Source organism: Anser brachyrhynchus, assembly GCF_964034855.1.
Source record: "Anser brachyrhynchus genome assembly, chromosome: 17".
Lineage (NCBI taxonomy): Eukaryota > Metazoa > Chordata > Aves > Anseriformes > Anatidae > Anser > Anser brachyrhynchus.
Genome location: NC_137710.1, coordinates 11,092,658 through 11,112,161, shown reverse-complemented (window position 1 = coordinate 11,112,161; position 19,504 = coordinate 11,092,658). Strand labels below are relative to the sequence as shown.

The 19,504-nt window shown below is 47.0% G+C and overlaps 2 protein-coding genes and 1 long non-coding RNA gene across 6 annotated transcripts in view; 2 read left to right on the top strand and 1 right to left on the bottom strand.

Annotated features, from left to right (window-relative positions):
- LIMK2 (LIM domain kinase 2) overlaps window positions 1-6,234 on the top strand; it is a 31,069-nt gene extending 24,835 nt beyond the window's left edge. For all 4 annotated transcript variants that reach the window (XM_080560034.1, XM_080560033.1, XM_080560035.1 and 1 more), the window contains 4 exons: window positions 514-688; window positions 2,122-2,177; window positions 3,901-4,058; window positions 4,239-6,234. In XM_080560034.1, coding sequence (XP_080416160.1) covers window positions 514-688; window positions 2,122-2,177; window positions 3,901-4,058; window positions 4,239-4,395 — 546 coding nt within the window. In that variant the 3' untranslated portion in view covers window positions 4,396-6,234. The remainder of the gene's footprint in view (window positions 1-513; window positions 689-2,121; window positions 2,178-3,900; window positions 4,059-4,238) is intronic.
- A 781-nt stretch (window positions 6,235-7,015) lies between these two features.
- Window positions 7,016-14,050, bottom strand: PIK3IP1 (phosphoinositide-3-kinase interacting protein 1). The gene is made up of 6 exons (XM_080560123.1): window positions 13,532-14,050; window positions 13,288-13,407; window positions 13,054-13,170; window positions 10,874-11,059; window positions 10,663-10,741; window positions 7,016-8,655 (listed from the first exon to the last, which is right to left on the bottom strand). The coding sequence occupies exons 1-6, from the start codon at window positions 13,605-13,607 to the stop codon at window positions 8,448-8,450; spliced, it is 786 nt and encodes a 261-aa protein (XP_080416249.1). The 5' UTR covers window positions 13,608-14,050; the 3' UTR covers window positions 7,016-8,447.
- LOC308179628 lies at window positions 14,015-19,267 on the top strand. The gene is made up of 2 exons (XR_013940453.1): window positions 14,015-14,149; window positions 14,264-19,267. It is a non-coding gene; the product is annotated as an uncharacterized lncRNA (long non-coding RNA).
- The last annotated feature ends 237 nt before the right edge of the window (window positions 19,268-19,504 follow it).

The window sequence follows — 19,504 nt, the reverse complement described above, 5'->3', positions numbered from 1 at the left end:
TAGCCTTGAAGCTCTTGCTGACTGTTTTATTACCGCTCAGGACTCAGACAAGTGTGCAGGTGTGTGCACATGTGTGCACTCTCTTTTGAACTGCTTTTAGGTCACAAGATTTTTTTGTGTCTTCATTTGCTCAAGCCCTTGTTCACTTGACTGGAATATGAGATGAGTATCTAGGCTTCAAGTGATCCAGGATGAAAGGCTCAGTTAATTTCTGGCCAGGTAGAATAGGACGGTCTGAAAGGAAAGGTCCAAGTTTGCCCCAGCAAGTGTAGCAAAGTTAATGGGATTCATGCTAGTGACCACACAAGGAAAAAGTAATGAGAGGAAACGATAGGTTGGAATTGTGAATTTGGTGTCATACACCTGTCTAGACAGCTTGCTACACTCATCAGGATGCAGGAAACCTTGCTAGTAGCCCTTGCAGTGTAGTTGACAGTGAACAGGAATTGCAGCCTGCTTGCTCCTGAAAGAAGTTGAGGAGAATCAGTGGCTTAATCTAAATCCCTTGTGTAGGATAAGACGGTGGTGGTGGCTGACTTTGGTCTGTCTCGGCTAATTGTGGAGGAAAGAAAAAAGCCCACTCTGGAGAAACCATCTGCCAAGAAACGAACCCTGCGGAAGAGTGACAGGAAGAAGCGCTACACAGTGGTTGGCAACCCATACTGGATGGCCCCAGAAATGCTAAATGGTAAGATACTGATAGCAAGGTACAGGCAAGGAGCCAGCCTGTGTCAAGGTATAGGGGTGATAGGATTACTGAAAGCTCCCAGCCCCTAGTAACAATCAAACCTATTAGAGCCTATGGTTTTAGACCTGCTTAATAAGACACAAGCTTATTTATACACACAGGTACCCTAGCTGCACTTCTTTTGCAGTACCTGCCCTGATAAGCCCTTGTACCATCAGAGGTAACGTTTCTGGCAGATAGCAGGATTCTTCAGAAGGGCAGCAGACCTAAACTTGCTACAGTCCAGTATCAGGATAGAAGAGGCCTGAAACAAATCTGAACCCGAGAATAAGTTCTGTTAGAGCCACTTGCTTTGTAGCTGCCCCTTGAACTGGGAGTCATTAAACTCCACGATGAGGCTTATGTGTGTGGTTGCGTAGATCCAGGGAAAAGCCATCTGCTGCCAGCTTTGCTGAAATCTTGGGATTGAGGTGAGGGTGGGGGTTGCCCAAGTGCAGGGAACCGTGTTTGTTTGTTTTTTGGCATATAGCCCACAGTTGCATTAAGGATGAACTATGTCCCTTAGGGGAAAAAAGTGTCCCTGCAGGAGTTGAGGTAAAGGTGAAATACAATGGATACCATGTCCTCCCAATGAGCAGGTCTGTCTGGCCAGGCTGAGCAGTTGGGCTGCCTACGTGATCAGTATTGCCTGACGTAGTCCATTGGAGAAGGGAGGACTTGGCTCTTCTCCCCAATATTCAACAGTTCTTCACGTTACCTTCTTGGGTACTCTCCTGTTTTCCTCCTCTCAAGGCCTACAGGCCCTTCTGAGTCTGAGGCTGCTTCTCAGAGGCTGTCTCAGACCTGGCATTTGTCAGGAGAATAGCAAGAATGCAGTCTGACATCACCTCTACAAAAAAGGTTGTTTACCGGATATTGGCTTGGGAGGGGTGTGTCTGTACTCACAGAATGGCATGCTGGAGCCAGTCTGTGTTCCCAGATTCTAAGCACTGCTGGTACGTAATTTATTACCTCTGCAGTCACTGCAGCAGGGACTCACTGCTGGGGAAGCTGAACACTGACTTACTGCTGTGTAGAGAGGCACTGAAACAGCAGTCAATGGAAATGGCCTTTCTATAGTCATCCTTAGCATTTGCTTTGACCTCTGATATGTGAGGCTTCCCTGCGTTGTCCTTTTCTTCTCCAGCAGAAGAAAGAAGCAGAGTTTAAAATAAGTGGAGGTGATGTATACCAGCTGCATCTTCTATACATGTCTTGGGGCAACTGACCCTGCTCAGATTTAAACCTTGCTTTGTATCCTGTTTGTAGGACCCTCCAGGGAATAGGCTTAGTTAAGCTTTGGAGGCCAAGCCCAAGACAGATGCTGGCAGCTCCTGGAATAGATGGGTGGGGAATTGTCTGTCACAATGCTGAATGCCTTATGTTTCCTGCAGGACAGAGCTATGATGAGACAGTGGACATCTTTTCATTTGGGATTGTTCTTTGTGAGGTAAGTCCAGGGCATTACGTGGCATCTTCAGTGGACTTTTCCATTGCTATCTCCTTCCACACGTTGTATCAGACAGTTCCCTGCGGCTGAGTATGCAGCCTCTGACAGCGCAGTGAATTAGGCAGGGGGTACAAAGCTTACCCTGCATCCATTCTCTGTCAGATTCTGATTGAGCCCTGGTATCCATTTTGCTGGAAGAGATGTTCCCCAAAACTGTGATTTATTTATTCATATTGCCTCAATAAAAGAACAGTCAGCTGTATAATCTCAGTAAATTCAGGGCCTCCACTGTGGATGGCATATGTTTTCAAAGAAGAGGAAACTGAAACTTCTTTGCAGGTGGATTAATGAAGCATGCACCCTGAAGTCTGCTGGCTTAGCATATCTCAAGTCAGTGCACGTTCTTACTATTATATTGGGCTTTTCTGTCTGCAGAGCAGAGAGCACCACTTAAGCTGCAAGGTATTTTCAGTTTTAAAAGACAGTGGAAGTACAGATGAAAGCTGAGGTGTTATGTGTACTGGGAACACAGCACTTACAGGAACACCAGGAAAGACCAGCACAGTTTCATCTTCAGTGTTTGGATGAAGGGGACAGAAGATAACTGCATAAATCTTTGTGGCCTCATCTGGAGCTCTGTCTGTACTGGGCCCTCATTTTGGAGAATGTTGTGGTTATGACCGATAGTTTTAGGAACGTGAAAAATCTGTTTGTGGAACTAAAACAATTGTTTTATCTAGAGAAAAAAAAGAAAAGACAAGGGGGGTGGTAGCATACGAACATTTCACTTGTTACCAAAATGAAGATGCTAAAATGCTTTAAAAAAAAAAAAAAGATAAGGAAGTAACCCTGCCAAAATACATAATGGGCGTCCACTAACTAGTTACAGGATGTGGTTGTACTGCTGAGTTTATTGGCAGAGAAAAGCTAAGTAGTTACAAATAACACCCTTTCTGTGATACCTGATGAGGCTTTATACCTAATACTCTTCCCATATGAGAGTTTGTATTGACATTGGCCTCCTTTGGACCCAGATCACCCTACAGCTCTCTGCAATGGCTATGTTCCCTCTTAGTGTACTTTGAGTCCCCTAGCACTGGAGGTGGTGAGTGTACCTCAGTGGGGTATGTGGCAAGAACTGGGACTTTGAGTGCTGGGGCAGGGCTTCTCTTTGTTCCACCCATCCCTTTCCTCTACTGGCACTTGTCTGCAACCTCCTAGGCATTGGTTACGGTTGTTCTTTCTACTCCCTACCCTCTGGGTGTGGGTGGGTTGAACTTGCCAGTAACTGAGCAGCTCAGAATCTGTTGTGCTGTTGCATTTACAGCACTTCCTAGATCAAGTTCCATATGACAAAGGAGCTTTGCTGGTGGTGATATAAGATTGTGTGGGAGAGGAGAGATGGGATGGGGATGCGGGTTGTATTTGTTACCTGTGACCAGGAGGGGCTGCATCATCCCCCAGCACCATACATCAGAGTGAAACACTGAGCTCTTTGGGAGGTGCACGTTGTCCTATCCAGCAGAAAAATCCTGGGGAGAAACAAGAGGTGTCTGGGCCTTCCTCTACAACAGTGACCATGTGCGAGAGGAGGAACAGCATTTCTGCTCTTTCTCTTCCAACCTAAAACTTTGAAGAAGCCCCTGCCTAATGTTGGAGTTCCCTGCTTGTTAACGCTCTGGGACTGTTACTGTTCTTAAGCATACCTCTCATTTCTCCCTAGATCATAGGCCAGGTTTATGCTGACCCGGACTGTCTCCCACGCACACTGGATTTTGGCCTTAATGTTAAGCTGTTCTGGGAAAAGTTTGTTCCTGCTGACTGTCCTCCAGCCTTTTTCCCTCTGGCTGCCATTTGCTGCAGACTGGAACCAGAGAGCAGGTAGGTTTGGTGTTGGAAGCACCCCTCTTAGTAAGCCTGGAGGATGTGTTCCACCCTTGGTGGAAGGATTGCTCTGCACAGCAGAGGAGGGGGGAATCATATTTGGGCAACTGGCCCAGCTATTCCACATGCTGTTCTGCTTCATCTTCCCCACTCACATTTCCTCACTGCTGCTTCTAGGCCCCCTTTTTCCAAGCTGGAAGATTCTTTCGAAGCTCTCTCTCTCTACCTGGGAGAACTTGCCATCCCCCTCCCGTCTGAGCTGGAAGAGCTGGACCACAACGTGAGTGTGCAGTATGGACTGAACCGTGACAAGCTCCCTGAAAACACAACCTAGTCAGCTTGTCCTGCTGCCTGCACCACTTCTGTTGGAGTCGAGTGACGGGGAGGGAGATGCACTTCAGCCACTTCCAGGGCATTAATGGGGCACCGTGCTGTGCATTTGCTGCATTGCCTCTCTCTCCCCACCCAATCCTCCTCCTCTTGGACACCCTGATTCATTGTGGATTTCTGGCATGTTTCAGAAGCAAAAAGGACTGTTTCCTGCCAACTGCACCTATGAAAGCTGCTCAACACTATTTTTCTGGCTTGAGAAATGTTTCTCTGGCCTTTTCAGGCTTCTTTACTGTGGTGCCTTAGAACTTGGCTGCAAGCTGTGAAGCCACCCCGGCCTGTCTGCCAGGGAGGGAATTGCTATAGGAAACTCTCCTGGATGAGGACCAGCACTTCTGGAACTTCTGGAACTCCTTCCACTGACTACCCTGCTCAGAAAGTTGGGGAAATTGGACATCTGGCAAAAGGCCCCACCAGGACTGTGTGTGTGTGTGTGTGTGTGTGTGTGTGTATATTTGTGCATGTGTTTTCCACAACAGCCTGTTGAAATTTTGGCCTCCAGTGTCCAGGGAGTGAAAAAGCCTAGGAACTGGGCAACTCTCATGGGGAAACATGTATGCATTTTTGTTTTGGTTTTGTTTTGTTTTTGTGGGTTTTTTCTTCCTCTCTCTCTGAATACCTCCAAACGCCTGAAACACTAAGACTGAGTTCTGCTTGCCCCTCCTGATATTGACCCAGGCAGGCAGCAGATGAGCCACTTGAACATCTTCAGACCCTGAGCCGGCACAGCAAGTCTTGCCTGCCCAAGGACCTTAACCTATGTGAGATTATTTGAACCTGAATGTGTAGAACTGCACTAGGCACTGGCTGAGGTCATCCATGGAGAGATGAAGCTGCTGGAGTGCTCAGCCTGTGGACATGAGGTCACAGAAAGGGTGGCAGAAGGTGCTCTTCAAGAAGCTGAAGGTCTGAAGTGGCTCAGACTTTGTGCATGAGACATGCCCAAGGCTACTTCAAGGATGGACTTACTGGTAAACAGAAAAGTGATGGAGACTGTCCCATCCAGTCAGGAGTGGCAGCTGGAGAACTAATAATTCAGTTGCCATTACCTCATCTTTCCCTGCAGGCTGTGCAAGTTGCTCCCTTTGAAGGTCTTCTTGCAGCTGCTGCTGTAGCCCCTGAGCTGACTGTCCAAGCAGAAACTTTCTTCAAGGTCATTCCCTGCTTTGGGGGAGAAAAAAGGGCTTGGAGTCACTGGGAGGGGGGTGGGGGTTGTTTTCTTCCAGCACTTCTTCAGCTGAAGGAGAAGGAAGCAAGCTACTGTCTCAGTAGCTCATGTGGTTGTCAGAACCGAACAAAAAGCTGGCTCAAGTCCTGCTCTTAAGTTCTACGAACCTCTTGGTTTAACTGGATTTTTAGTGTGCTTTCTCCTTGTGTCCCCCCATCCCTCTCAGTGCTGAATGGTGGGAAATGGGTGTTCAGTTACTTTGATTTCCACCATTTACCCATGAGTTAAAAGTGTCGTGTAAAATGACATGGGACCAGTCATCACCTGACAAAATGTGCGGGGGGGGGGGGGGGGGTTAGTCTGTGTAGTGGTGTTTTAGAAACACTGGGAACGGCTTGTGCTGTGAGTCAGCGAAGGAGCCTCTCTAAACTGGGTCCAGTGGATTCAGGATTGTTAATAGGATTCCCCACCTCCCCCCTTAGGCTGGTTTGTGAGGGGACCCCCCGAAGGGGGGGGTCCTGGGTCATGTGTGGGTGAGGTTTATGAACTGTGATTTGCACAGCTCCATGATCTAACTAAATTAAAAAACAGTAAACGTATGCTGTGGAAACAGGATTGTGTCGTCTGTGTGGTGCATAAAATAGCAAGCTATAACTTGTTTCTGTTTTTTTGTCACGAAATCTAAGAACTCCCTTTATTGAGCCAGAGGGCTCTACCACACACAGGACAACTGAGATACAGCATAAGTGTTCTGTAGTACTAGTCATATAGTACTAGATGGAAAGGGAAGACGGTGACTTTTTGTTGTTGTTGTTGTTCAAGAGTTGACACAGGGCAGCAGAACATGGAGCCTCTCCCTATTTTCCTTTTCTGAATCAGGGATAAAAACACAGCCCATTCTTGGAAACATCACAGTCTGAAATATGTAGTTCAAGAGGCAGCTGTTGATGCCAGAACAGAAGGAAAATGCTAGCTACGTCAGTGACTCCTATAACCTGCTGTGATCTGTCTCCATCATACTTTCCAGTGCAAGGCCCCAAGGGATGGAGCTGCTGCTGAGTGGCACCAAAGCACAACTGACCTGCGTCACTGCAGGAAGGGGCTGTAACTGAGAGCAGTCTTCCCACGGGCCAGCCTGCCTAGTCAGCACAGCTCGCATGCCCCCGGCTGCTTTTCAGGAACAGTCCCAGTAATAGGCTAACTGCTGGCAGCAAGGAGGTAAGTTCTGTACCCCTCTTCAGTGCTGGTGAGTGGAGGTACTGCTTGTAGGGATTTACCTTTGGGCTTGGCAAACTGAAGTAGCATCTTCCCTTCTCAGTTTGAAGTCTGCAATAAGCAAAAGGAGGCTGCTCTGGCAGGCAGGAATGTAGAGATTGAGCCACAGTCCACACGTGTCTACAGAGCGTTTTTCTTTTAAGCTTTAATACAAGGTAGCACAATCTGCACCTTCTCATACTGAGGTATTTAAAACATTTACAAAGAAATGGTATTCAAAGGCATTTAAAAATAAAATGTTTCCCTTTCCTGAATCAAACATTAACACTAAAACCCCTGCTGCCAAGTGCTATTCCCTGTTAGGCCCTCAGCTGTAAAGCAGATGGCTAGAAAACTTACTTGAATGGCTTGATTCCCCTGAGGTGGGGATAGATGTTTCCCTGAACTGGCCTTGCCTCGGTGCCATCGGGGAGATGCTGCAGCAGCCATCCTTTCCAAAGTCCCTGGAATGCTGATAAAAGTTGTTACAAAACCTCTCTTATAAGGAAGGCCAGGCTCTGTAAGCAAGCAGGCTTGCTGCACAAGCTGTGTGTGAAGAGGGCTGGGCCAGAAGCCATGCTGTAACTTCAGGATCTTGCAAGAGCAGCTGCCCTTACAGCCAGAAGAGCAGGAGCTGCTGCCTTGTGCTCAGCGTGACCTCTACAGCTGGCTTGGCCACTCTGTCCAGAGCTAGCCCTGCAGAAAGTCAAGGGAACTTAGATGTCTATCCTCAGTGCTCAACCTGCTGTAGGTAACAGAAGGGTGCAGGTTTTTTTCTCTTTACTCCAGAACTGTCTGCTGCTGGCCTTTTGGTCTCCTGGTCTGTGTAAGTGAGAAGGAAGCAGACCACTTGGACACCTACAAGTGTGGCTGTGCGTGTAGCACCGCAGGAAAATGGAGAAGTGGCCTCAGCCCTGGAAGACCTGGATTTGTTGAGAGCTTGAGAAGAGCTTTTCCAAATTTGACACTAGGGCTAAACATACTGTTCCTGGTCAGAGCCACCCCTCAAATAAACTTATTTGGGGAAAACAAAGAAAAAAAACAATCCCTGTTCTAGTAGCAGGATTCTGGATAGTGGCTCCAGCTCTCAGCCACTAAAGCAAAAAGGCAGGAACTATAATCAGAGTGTAATTATCTAGCTAAGTCTGACATGAAGCTCCCCTCAGTCCCTGCAGTACTGCTCCCTCCTGGGCTTCCAGGCTGAAACGTAAGTAACAGTGCACACCGTTAAATAGGAAAGGAACAGAAAAAGGAAGCCAAGACCACACTCTGGGCTATGGGATCTGTGGCTAGGTGCGAGCCTGGCCCATCATCCCCTCCAGCTCCTTGGCACTCTGTGGAGAGAGGTGGGAGGAAGCAGCAGGGTCCACCCCACCAGTCCCCAGCTGGTCATGCACTGAATGGTGCCCCTCAAACAGATTGTGATGAATAGCCCATTGCTCTGTCCCTCTGCATCACCTTCATCTGGCTTTCATCAAAAATAAAACAAAATAGAAATGAACACACGCACCCCCCACACTCACAGTGGGAAGCTGGAAGCTTCGCTCAGCCTGCACCTCTCCCGCCCCGGCTGCTCAGGCACCGGGGGTACCTGCCTGCCCCATGAGTGGGCCACTACCATCGTGTGTTTCCTCCACAGGTGTCTGGTTAGTGTGCACCACAATTGTGTTCTCATCTACAAGCTCACAGGCAGGATTGGTGAACGCTGAGAGTGGCAGTGTGATGCGCTGCATTTCACGCTCATAGACTTTCTGCTCGTGCTTTTCCTTCAGGTCTTTTCCCCTAGATAAGAAAAAAAAAAGAAACACATAGGTATGTGTATGGGGTGAGTGCCACTGCCTAGAGGCAGAGTTCCAGTGAAGGCAATATACTAGAAAGGAAGATTTAGCTCTTTCTTTAACAAAAAGATGTTCCAGCTACATATAGTGGTCCCTGAAACATTCCCTATTGTAAATAGAGGCCCCTGTGTGAGAACCTTTACAAAAAAAGCAGCCAAGTAAAGTGTCCCTCTCTCTAACTGGCTTGTTCACTGACAGTGCTTCAACTAAATGATGACTGTAAAGCCAAATTTCTCCTTCAAGCCACGGAGCTGACATGTTACTTAATACCTTGCAGTCCCACAGTACTGCCTGGTGCAGGCCCAGGGAAGCAGTGAGACAGCGCAGAGCCCACTGCTGTGCAGAAGAGCTTCTGTAGCCTGCTTCATCCAACAGAAACAACCATAAGAGGTGGTGACAGAATCTGCCTTTTGTTGCAGCAAACAAACCTGTGTAGTAAATTATACCGTTACTGAAAGTATTAAAGTCTACTTTAGCGCTGGCTCTGCTGCAGCTAACAGCTTAGTACCACAAGTGGCTTCTCAAGCTGACTTCACTTTACAGCCTGTAGCTAAAGGAGATGACACCTCTGTAATTTGTGCCAAGGAAGAACTGCCTCGCTTTAAAAATGGATGGCATTAATAGCACGTTGTCTCCAGAAAAACCGTGTATACCAAAAGCTGCTAAACACATTAGAGGTTTCTCACCACACCCACCCAAACCTGCCAGCTTGCACATGCAGTTTGGAGAGCAAGACACCAGGGAAGAGAGGAAACATCCTGCACTGCAACCCTGCAGTGGGCTCTATGGGTTTGAAGAAGCAAAGCTACATTTGGAAAAAGCTCGGCCTCTGTCTTTGGCTCCTTCCCGCCGAAGCCAGGAGTGAGGTGCGACAGGCACCACTCAGCGCCTCCTGGGGCTGGTGATCCCAAACAGGCAGAGCTGCTGAGGGCTTCCAGTCAGCACATAAGCATTTTGGCAGCTTTTCAAAGCTGCCTACAAGCGTGTAGCAGTGGCTGCTGTTCCTGCCAGCACATGAAACAGCATTCTCTGAAGTGACACCTCAAATCAGATTCTTCGACAAACAGCGCTCTGTGTTTTGCCCCTTATGTAACACTCCTCCCTCTGTTTTTTTTTTTTTCTGCCGGCGTTTATTATAAACACTTACATAAGGACGTGTCCCAGCCTGGGAGAGGGCTCCTTCTGCTTGGTTGTGTCAGACTGCTGTCAAACAGCCAAACTACAGAACAAACCCTTCCAGAGGAGACAGCCCGGGCCTTCACTTGCTGCGAACCATATTCACTGGTATTTGTTAATCCTGCCCTATGCCTTACAAATAACTAAGCTGCTTGCTGTTACCACAAACCCTTCTGATGCTCAAACACTGCTGAGCTACAGAAAGGTTTCTTTCCAACACACTGAAGTGGCTGAACAAGTCATAACTTACACGTGAATCAAAACTGACCTTAAAGCAGACAGGAGCTTTGGTAAAAGGAACTTGTTCAAAACGAGCGCTACTTGATATGCAGCTTCATAGAATACAATGCAAGTACGCAAAGAATTTGCCAATTTTTTTTTTTCTAAAGATACCTACACTAGAAAAAGCAGGGGAACAGGTGGCCTGCTAAAAGGATGGCTTCTTATTCTGACCACAAAAGAAATTTCCTGTGAGGACACCTGGAATCTGCTCTCTCCAGCTCTTACCTGAAAGTCAGCTCCCCTGGGAGCACCTGAGAAAGCCACATCAAAGCACACACACATGCCTGCACACACAAGCCCCAAAAACAAAACAAAAACAAAACAATTTTTAAATAGTTCTTGTGACAAGAGAAACTCTTGTATGAAAAGACAGCATCCTAGCTGTCTTTTCACTAGGATCTGGTTGGGTCTGCAGATGCTCAGACTTTCCTTATCTATCTATATAGGTTGCTTCATGCAACCAGTTTTTGAACAAAGGGGAGTAGCCACTGACCTCTTATAGATATATCCCAGGACAATGCCAGCTCCAATGGCAATGATTATCACCATCATGATCAGCCCCAGCACATACCCTGCGGAGAGAAAAGAAAGAGGCAAAATTGGAGGCATTAGATCCAGTTACAGCGTTGCTTTCAGAGCCTTGAAAAAAGTCCATCCTGCCAGAATTACAGGAATGGATCCAGCACACAATCCAGTGTTTGTACCTAGTGTCCCTAAGTCCTTCTTTTCTCTGGAGTTCATCTGCACTCTCTGACTTATCCCAATGACTGGCTGCACAGCGGCTGCCTCGCTCCGGGAGGGCAAGGTATCAGCTGGTTCAAACACCTGGTTGACCTCCTGAGAAATATTAACTTCTGCTGTAGGGACTGGGACTGTGGTAACAGTAGCATCTGTTGGCAAGAAAGAGAAACATACAAAATAATGAGCATTGATGAGTACTTCAGCATAACATGTACCTTGTGAGTGGGACAGATCTAGACTGCTATCACCGGACTGCCTTCGAAGTAGACTGACAAACACTTCTTCCCTCTTAAGTAGTTGCCAGAAATCCTACCAAGAGAAATGTACTCCTCCCCCTGCTTTCCTCTGACATGAATCTATTTAGCTAGGAGTGTAAGGCACCACCACAGACAAGACAGAAGTCAGACAGCAGAATGAAACCCAGGTTCAGGGCATGAGTACAGGGGATGCACAATGACTTCATTTAGTCTGTAGATCGATATACAGGCTGCAGCTTCAATCATGCTGAACAGACATGAACAAGATGATGAGGATCTCCATCCCAAATCTCCCAGGAGTCTTTATCTTTCTTCTGCCTCCATCTTTCTGACACAGAAAGGTTTGATGGACAGAGACTCCAGCTGGTGGAAGAACAACCTGGGGACATTCTTATGCAGCCCCTCTTTGAAGCCGTATAGCAAACTCCTTTAGCATTAGAGACAGGCTAAGTCAGAGCAACACTTCAGGCAGCACAGTCACTGACTGGCCTAAGTACAGCAAGTCCTTCCTCAGCCAGAGACCAAAGAAAGGTGCATAAAGATGGATGTCTTCAAGACATCTTCTTTCATGCCACAGCTAAAATGGAAGCTGCAGAACAGTAAAAGCTATGGCAGTGGAATGTAAACATCTACTACTTGTCCTAAACAAACAAACAAAAATAATAATAATGCTTTTTGGAAATACCATGCACGGTATGCATCCACACCTGAAAACTCCCTCCATCTCTCAGTAGGCCCTTGGATCTCACCCCACAGCTGGCAATAACTCCATGTGGATTTTCTATCTGCAGCCATTTTGAGTCCTCAGTGGAATGTGAAATGGAAGTACAGAAGGGGAGTTAGAAATCAGGGTCCCCTGCACTGCACAGTTATTGTACTTAAAGTCAGCCAGAGAAGCTGAACTAAGGCAAACTGCAGGACATGACTACAATAAAAAGGTACCCACTCTGAGACATAAAAACAGCCAAACCATTAAACATGCAAATCATGTATTGGCTGAAAGGTCAGTTAACTCCCCAGATCCCAAAGCTGCAGGGCTGTTTTGAGTAAAGATCTTGGCAGTAGAACATTTGTTTTGCTTTATCTTTAGGGAAAAGCAGGCAAAAGACAAGCACAGTGAAGAAAAGTGGATGAAGTACGTGTGGGGGAAAACTGTTTACATGCAAGGCTAGCGATCCCGAGGGACAGTGAAGCGTGTAAATCTCGAGGGGCTCTCAGAGATAAACAGTTCAAAAAACAAGTGGCTACTTTGGCCTCAGTCAATAAAAATATCTTCTCTCCCTGAAGCAGGCTCTCAACTACAGTTCTTCTCTCAGCAGGTTATTTCACACCCTGACATGTCTGACCATCCAAGATGAATCTAATGCTTGGGGTTTTCTGTTTTTTTTTTTTTTTAACTTGTTTTACCAAGTTCTATTCCCCCTACCTATGCCCAGACTCACCCTGGCACTCATTTAGCAGCTGCATACTTGTTTAGACAGCTGTAACATGCCCCACGGTAATGTTCTACCCACTTCTCTGTAGTTCCTAGATGTCCAGACCTCAGCCTTTTGCAACATGACCCAACAGCCCTATAGCGACTAGCAAAATGGGTGTGGGGGGGCAAGGCTTTGCACAGGCTTTTTCTGGTGCCAACACAAAAGCTCTAGGGGTGGAGCAAGGTGCAGCTGGGAGGCAGATGTGCAGACAAGGGCCGGAGGGGAGCCCCGGGTACACTGGGTTCCCGGAGAAGAGCCGTGGAGGCTGGCGGAGCTGGGGCTGTCTGTGTGCAGGGGGGACCCCACCCTGATGACAAAACCCAACCCCAGCGGTGGGATGGGAAAAACAAAGCCCAGGGGAGGGCAGCAAAGAGGGGAAGGGGGGGGGGGCGGGGAAGGCGCTCCTACCTGGGCACGGGGCGATGTCGCACGGTCTCCTCTCGGGGACCCCATCGGCACCTCGGACGTAGCACCAGGGCGCGGCGGCACCGTCGGGGTTTCTGCAGCTGTTGTGATCCTCGGCGGCTGCGGGAGGCACGGGGCCGTCAGCACGGGGACCTCGGCGGCCCGATCCCCACCCCCAACCCCCCCCCCAAAAAAAAAAAAAAAAAAAACAAAAAACAACAGATCCCTCGCACCCACCTGCCGGGAGCTCGGCGCCGGGCCCGCTCCGCACCGCCAGCCCCCAGTTGAGGCACGGGGCTCCTCCGGAGGCCACGCTCCGGCTCCCGCGGTAGGACGCGCCGTCGCCGCGGAGGCACTCTGCGGGGAGAGCAGGCCGGGCATGCGGGGAGAGCCGGGCAGCCCTCGCTGCCCCCCTCGTCCCCTAAATCCCCCCGGGGCCGGCCTTCACCCCCCCCCAGCCTCCAACAAAGCCTCCGCTCACCCTCTGCTCCCCGGGCGGAGGCCAGCAGCAGCGAGCCCAGCAGCACCGCGCCGAGCCGCGGGGCCCCGCGCAGCATCCTCGGCGCGGAGAGCGAGGAGCAGCCCCGGCTGTGCTCGGCGAGACCTGCCCCGGCTCTCCCCTCCCCGGTAAACAACCGCCGGGCTCCGCTCCCCCCCCCCTCCTCTTCCCTTCTCCCCTCCCGCCTCGCAGCCGCCGCCGGGTCCTAACGCTGCCGCCACCGGGCGGCTGCCGGCTCCCAGCCCCGGTGGGCAGCCCCCGGAGGGGAAGGGGAGGCCGCCAAGGGACGGGCCGGGAGCCGGGCACCCGGACAGCCCCGTCCGCAGAGCTCCGGGACCGCGGGGAAACGGCCCCCGAGCCCCGCAGCCGTGAGAAGGGCTGGGGCTGCATGGGGAGAGCCGCAGCAGGACCCGAGCTTGGCCTCGGGGAGTAAAATAGCCATTGCCCCTGGAGAAGGAGCACCGAGGAGTACGTTCTCCTCCCGACTCTCCGGTCGGGTTCGCCTGGTTCTCCAGTCGGGTGCATGGGGAGCACACGCTCACCTATTGCTGTTCGTTGACTCCACGTGCTCAGAGAGCTGCCTGCTTACAGAAAAACAAGGTAAACAGCCCCCAAATGCTTTACGTTAATTATAGTGCAGGCATCCAGCCACATGTTAATGCCTTTCTGCAGACATTTAAAAGGAGTTACAATAAGTACCCATTTTCCAAACAGGCAGAGGTATTCAGATACTGCGATGCCAGCGAGCGTACAAAAGCACATGGAGTCACCAGCAAGGTTTCTGTCTGACAAAGTGAAAAACAAGCAGCTGAATCCTCAGACCTGCGCGACAGAGCTCACACGGATGGCCTGGGCCAACTGATGGGGCTGCAGCCAAGGCCCAGGCCTGCAGCACAAGGTGCTATTTCTGGCTTTCCCACAGCGTTCCTTCCAACCTTGGTCAGTCTGCCTGCTTCACTTCTTTGCTCTTTCCCTTCCTTTCTGTTAAATACGGGGTAATCAAACCTTCCTCCTCTGAAAAGGATATGGAAGTTCCCTTCTTTTAAGGTGCTTTGAAATCCCATGGAAACTATTGAACGCACAGAAAGTATTTCTATGACAGGAAGCTGCGTGTTGTACTCAGTGTTTGATGAATCACTTTGCAGGGCAGTGCTGGCCGGAGCAGCAGTCCTTCCCTCCGCTCCCAGATGTTTCCATCCTGGCAGTGCTCTCTGTCAGGCTGCTACAGGTGTGACAAGCAGGCTCAAAGAACTGATCCAACCCAGCTCTCACCCTTTTCTTACCAGGTCGCACACGCTTTAACCCTGTACAGACAGATTGCCTGGTGGATCCAGTCCACAATGCAACCGCCAAAAAGCAGATGTACCAGCATGACAGAGGGGGAATGACAGAAACAGGTCAATTAAGCTGCATTACCACTGAACGTGAAACTGTAACCTTAGCACTTGCGTGTGATTCACGCTTTAACAATACAATTTAACACTACATTAAGCTTAGTTTAATAACATCAAATTAAAAATTAAAACAAAAAACTCCAGCCAGACTTGCTAGGTTGGAAAAATCCTGTGTGTCAGTACTGACCGACATCACCAGCTAAAATGTCTGCTTTATGTCGTTATGCTCATTGTGTGCACAGACACTCAGTTACTGCATTCATTATGCTCTCCGCTTACCCTCCGTGAAGGCAATGTTAACTGAAGAGAGATTTTTGACTAAGGGCTACTGAATCAGACCTTCTGTTTGTAATAGCTATTCATAAGAGATTTTATGGGACAAAATCCATTCGGCCAGAAACTGCAGGGCCACACATGCATCCAGAGGCACAGTCTGTCCAAAACAGTTTGCAGAGGGCTGCCAACCTGTACAATTAATTTCTTTTAGCTCATTTCATGAGACTAAAGCTTCCATGCCATCTTGCACAGAAGGCATCTCTCCCTGTACATCCTGACCCAAGAACTGCAGGCCAGGCAGTAATCTCTGTGGAAACAAACCTCAAACCTTCCCAGTTCTCAGACCTTCCTCAGTTCTCTCTCCTATTATGTAACAAGATAAATTTGTACTTCTCATTACATGCAGCCAAGTTCCAGCAAACAATTTGAGCTTTTAGTCCATAGAAGGACAATGGGGAATCTGGGAGAAATGCAAAAACCATCATATTAACGGTAAAGATCAAAGTCTTTTCCACAACTGACTTCTAAGCATCATTTTTTCTTTCATCACTAGCTTTCCCCAGGATGAGGGATGATTTATGCCTGGCAGTTTCATGGAGTTAAGTTTAATAGGCTGCCAGTAGCAGCTGTCAAGGGCAGAGTCGATTGTTCTTTCTGCTCTTTGGGCATGGCTTTGCTCTTCTTGCTATGCTCTTCAGAGATTAAACCTGACATTACTTCCTAGGACTTGATTTTAAAGGAACTACCCAAACTTTAACTAAGCAAATAGCCCTATAACTATACCCTCACATAGTTTAAATGTAAAAGTCAGTATGTACATACACAAACGTGCACCAAAACGCATACACACACTGACAAACACTTCACAGAATACATAAGCCATCTTTAGAAATGAGGAAGGTTAAGCATCCTCCCTAAGCTCAGTGTGAACCAGTTTCAGCTGTGAGCTGGTACCTTTCTGCTGTTCACCTTATGCAAGTTCCAGAATGAAAATGTCTGCTTTCTCTCTCCTGCCTCTCGGTTGGGCTTTTTTTTTTTTTCTTTTTCTCTACCTGTAGACAAATTCAATGTGTGTAGAGAACTTTCTTTAAGAAGAAAACTACAAGGGAGCTAACATGTAGCAAAGCACGTTACACAAAGGGAGGCAACTAAAAATATACAGTTCTGGAAGGACTCTACAAGAAGTCATCAAACCCACCCTTTTTCTCTGGCCACAGCCAAGTACGTTCAGATCTTCCCAGCCAAAAGTTCATCTAATTTCCTACTGAAAGAACTAACATGCTTTATTACTTAATCTTACTAAAAAAGATACTGGGGGGAGTAAGCAAAATCACCTTCATAATCTAAGTATTCTTTCCTAGACAAATTAACATGGATTGCTTGATATGGAGAAAACTGACCATGTTCCTATCACTTCTCATTTCTTTATAGGCAAATCAAAGTAATTCTTCAAATGTTTCCCTCAAAACTAGTTTTTCGAAAGCTCTCTTCATTCTGGTTTACCATTTCTCCAATTTTTCTGCTTACTTCATAAACTGTGATGCCAAAGATAGTAAACTGAGGCCTCATCCATCATGAACAGAGTATTTAAGCAATTTGTGTTTAAAGCTTGAAACACTAAGTATCAAATGCTACCAAACACTATTAAGTACTTACAACTCCAACAAAAGGGGTTTTACTCCTTTGTTGCCTCTGTCTGGATCATAACAACTGTGGTTCTCAATTGTGAAAAGCCTTCCATAAGCAATGATGTAGGAGTCAGAAATAAACACGTTTTATTCCTACCCTAGAAATAATCTGCATAGAAGAAAAACATCAGGGTTGGAACAAGCAGATCAGATGTTGAATCTATGAAATTGTGAGCTAAGTATAACTACGACTCAAGACAGAGACAGTCACTACAAAGGAGTCAGTGTGGAGCGATAGAGAGAAATATCTGATTGCACTGTTGCATCCCCCTGCTGACATGTTCAAGGAGAGGCTTCCCCTCCCCCTTCAATTTGACAGCATGAGCTATTGCTAAGTAAATGCCAGCCACAGCCTCCAAGGACTAACAAGGAAGTCTGCAGAAGCAAAACAACCATATGTGATATTTGAACTGGTTCAGACTGGTTCAGAGTTTGCTCTACTTACTCAAAGTGCCTTCTCAGATGAGCTTTCTGTGTGGGCTGTAATAAAAGGACAGGGGCCTCAGGAGGGCAATCTGGGTCCTATTGTTTACTGGGGGAGAAGCAGTGCAGCTACACTTTCCTAGCACTGAGATTAGCACTAAATACTCTCAGCAATCCCTGACTTCGGAAATTTCACACACCGAGTTCTCTCTAGCAGCAACACCCCTTTGTCCATTTTGTAACAAACTACATACTGCCTTACCACAGTTCCCTGAGTGGTTTTGACAGGCCCAACTGCCCACAGACATCTGTGTTCACAGTGGTCCATTGCAACTGTTGTAAAGGACTCAGATTGGATCACGGCCCGTAACTCTTTCCCCTTTCTGGAGCATTCTGAAATCAGCATATAGATCACAGATGCTGTTTTTACCTGCTTTCCAGTGGGTGTGCGTCCTAGCAAGATACCATAAAACTGTAGCAAAACTGCTAGGAATAAAGTAGAGCTGAAGAGGTTTCCGGCTCCATTTGCACTATTTTTTTTTTTCCCTGTACAAACACAGGTTGCTGTTGACAAAAAACAGAACATGTATGTTTAAGGGTGGAGGAAGGGAATCAGAGAACACATAGGTTTATGAGCGAAGAAAAAGGGCCTTGCTCTAATTTCTTCTACTGATTTGTTGTTTGACCTTAGGCAAGCTTCTGCCTCAGTTTGTCATATTAATACTAGTTAAATCACAGAAGGGAGAAAGGATTACATGTCTGCAAAGTGCTTTGAAAGCTTCAAATATGTAATATATACCTTATCAAATGGTATTCAAGGGTAAGGAATCATGAAGAGGGATATGCATAGAAGGTCTAAGATGTTTCCAAGTTGTCTATGTGTACAGTGCTGACTTAGATGAAGAGCCAAATAAATATTAATGCAAGAAGAAAAATATGAGAATGTGTTTTGTGTTTTTTTTTGTTTTGTTTTGTTTTAGGTATAGAAGTATCTTTGTAGCTTTCCCATTTCTTCATTCAGTGTGGTGCACAGCAGTAACTAGCAAAGCTAAGTAGTCAGCTAAACCAACATCCTTACTTAGAAAATGCTGATGTAAATCTACAGATGAGATGCATGAAAAAGGCAGCACCGATATATTTGGAGATTTGAATCAGAGGGAATAAAGATTTCTGTTTGGGTAACAGACAATTAAACTTCCAGTGAATTAGACAGAACTATTTAAGTGTCCTTCTACCAATCCTTTACTCACCATGGGAACTGATTTCACAAGCAAACAGAAGTGATAGCCCAAAACAATGCTGCTTAAACTTCAGTAATCATGGAATATTGTTAAAGAGTTAGCTTCCACTGTGGAAAGAATGAGGTTATAGAGTTGCACTTAAATATGCAAGACTTCCAGTTTCTTTGGAAAGTGCACCACCTCTAAAAAGCAAAAACACTCATTATAAGCAAGTAACTCCCATATCCCATGCCAACATAAAGTCAATGAGATTATTAGCTTGTACACATTGGAGAAAAAAATACATACATAGAGAGAGATTTTCTTATCTTCCTAGGGTTTTAGGACTCACTTCCAAGCTGTCTTTGTAATTCAACATGGGAGCAAAGACCAAACCTTTCAGCAGAGCTACTAGTGTTTCCTCATAAAAGCGCAGGATTCACAGACATTTAAAATGCAGAGCTCTCACCTCCGGATTTTACTTCCTTAGCTGACCTGAAAGCAGATAAAACCATTGGCACACAGATACTGTGAAAGACCTCTCTCTCCACAGGTGTTTGCCTGAAGGCTGTGGGAGGAGTTGTGTTTATTTTGGGAAGTTGCCCTTTCTTTCCTGTGTAGAAAGGCAAACCTCTTTATTTTCTCTGTGGGTTGCACACATACCATAGGCATGCAGGGATAGCCTCTTTCATGACTTTTATAAACGCACATGGACTTTTTATGTCTATTTGCAAAAGCAAAGACCCTGTTCCTTAAATATAATTATAGAATAGGGCAAACCTTTGTTGTTGTTTTGGTCTTGAGTTTGCCATTCTCTTAGAAAGTTAGGGCTCAAACTGTTAAAACCATAAGGAGGCAAAAAGAGCTGGAAGGAACAAAGGATTAGTAGTTTCACCTCATATTTCACTTAATTCTTTAAAATACAATGGTGTTGAGTTGGAATGCTGTACATTT

What these genes read in the sequence shown, in the direction of transcription:
- PIK3IP1 (XM_080560123.1), bottom strand. Translation starts at nt 13,607, where the DNA reads ATGCTGCGCGGGGCCCCGCGGCTCGGCGCGGTGCTGCTGGGCTCGCTG. An exon ending in GAAGGACTTAGGGACACTAG is followed by an intron (nt 10,742 to 10,873) that starts GTACAAACACTG and finishes TTCTCTCCGCAG; the next exon opens with GGTATGTGCTGGGGCTGATC. An exon ending in CTGGGATATATCTATAAGAG is followed by an intron (nt 8,656 to 10,662) that starts GTCAGTGGCTAC and finishes TTTCTTATCTAG; the next exon opens with GGGAAAAGACCTGAAGGAAA.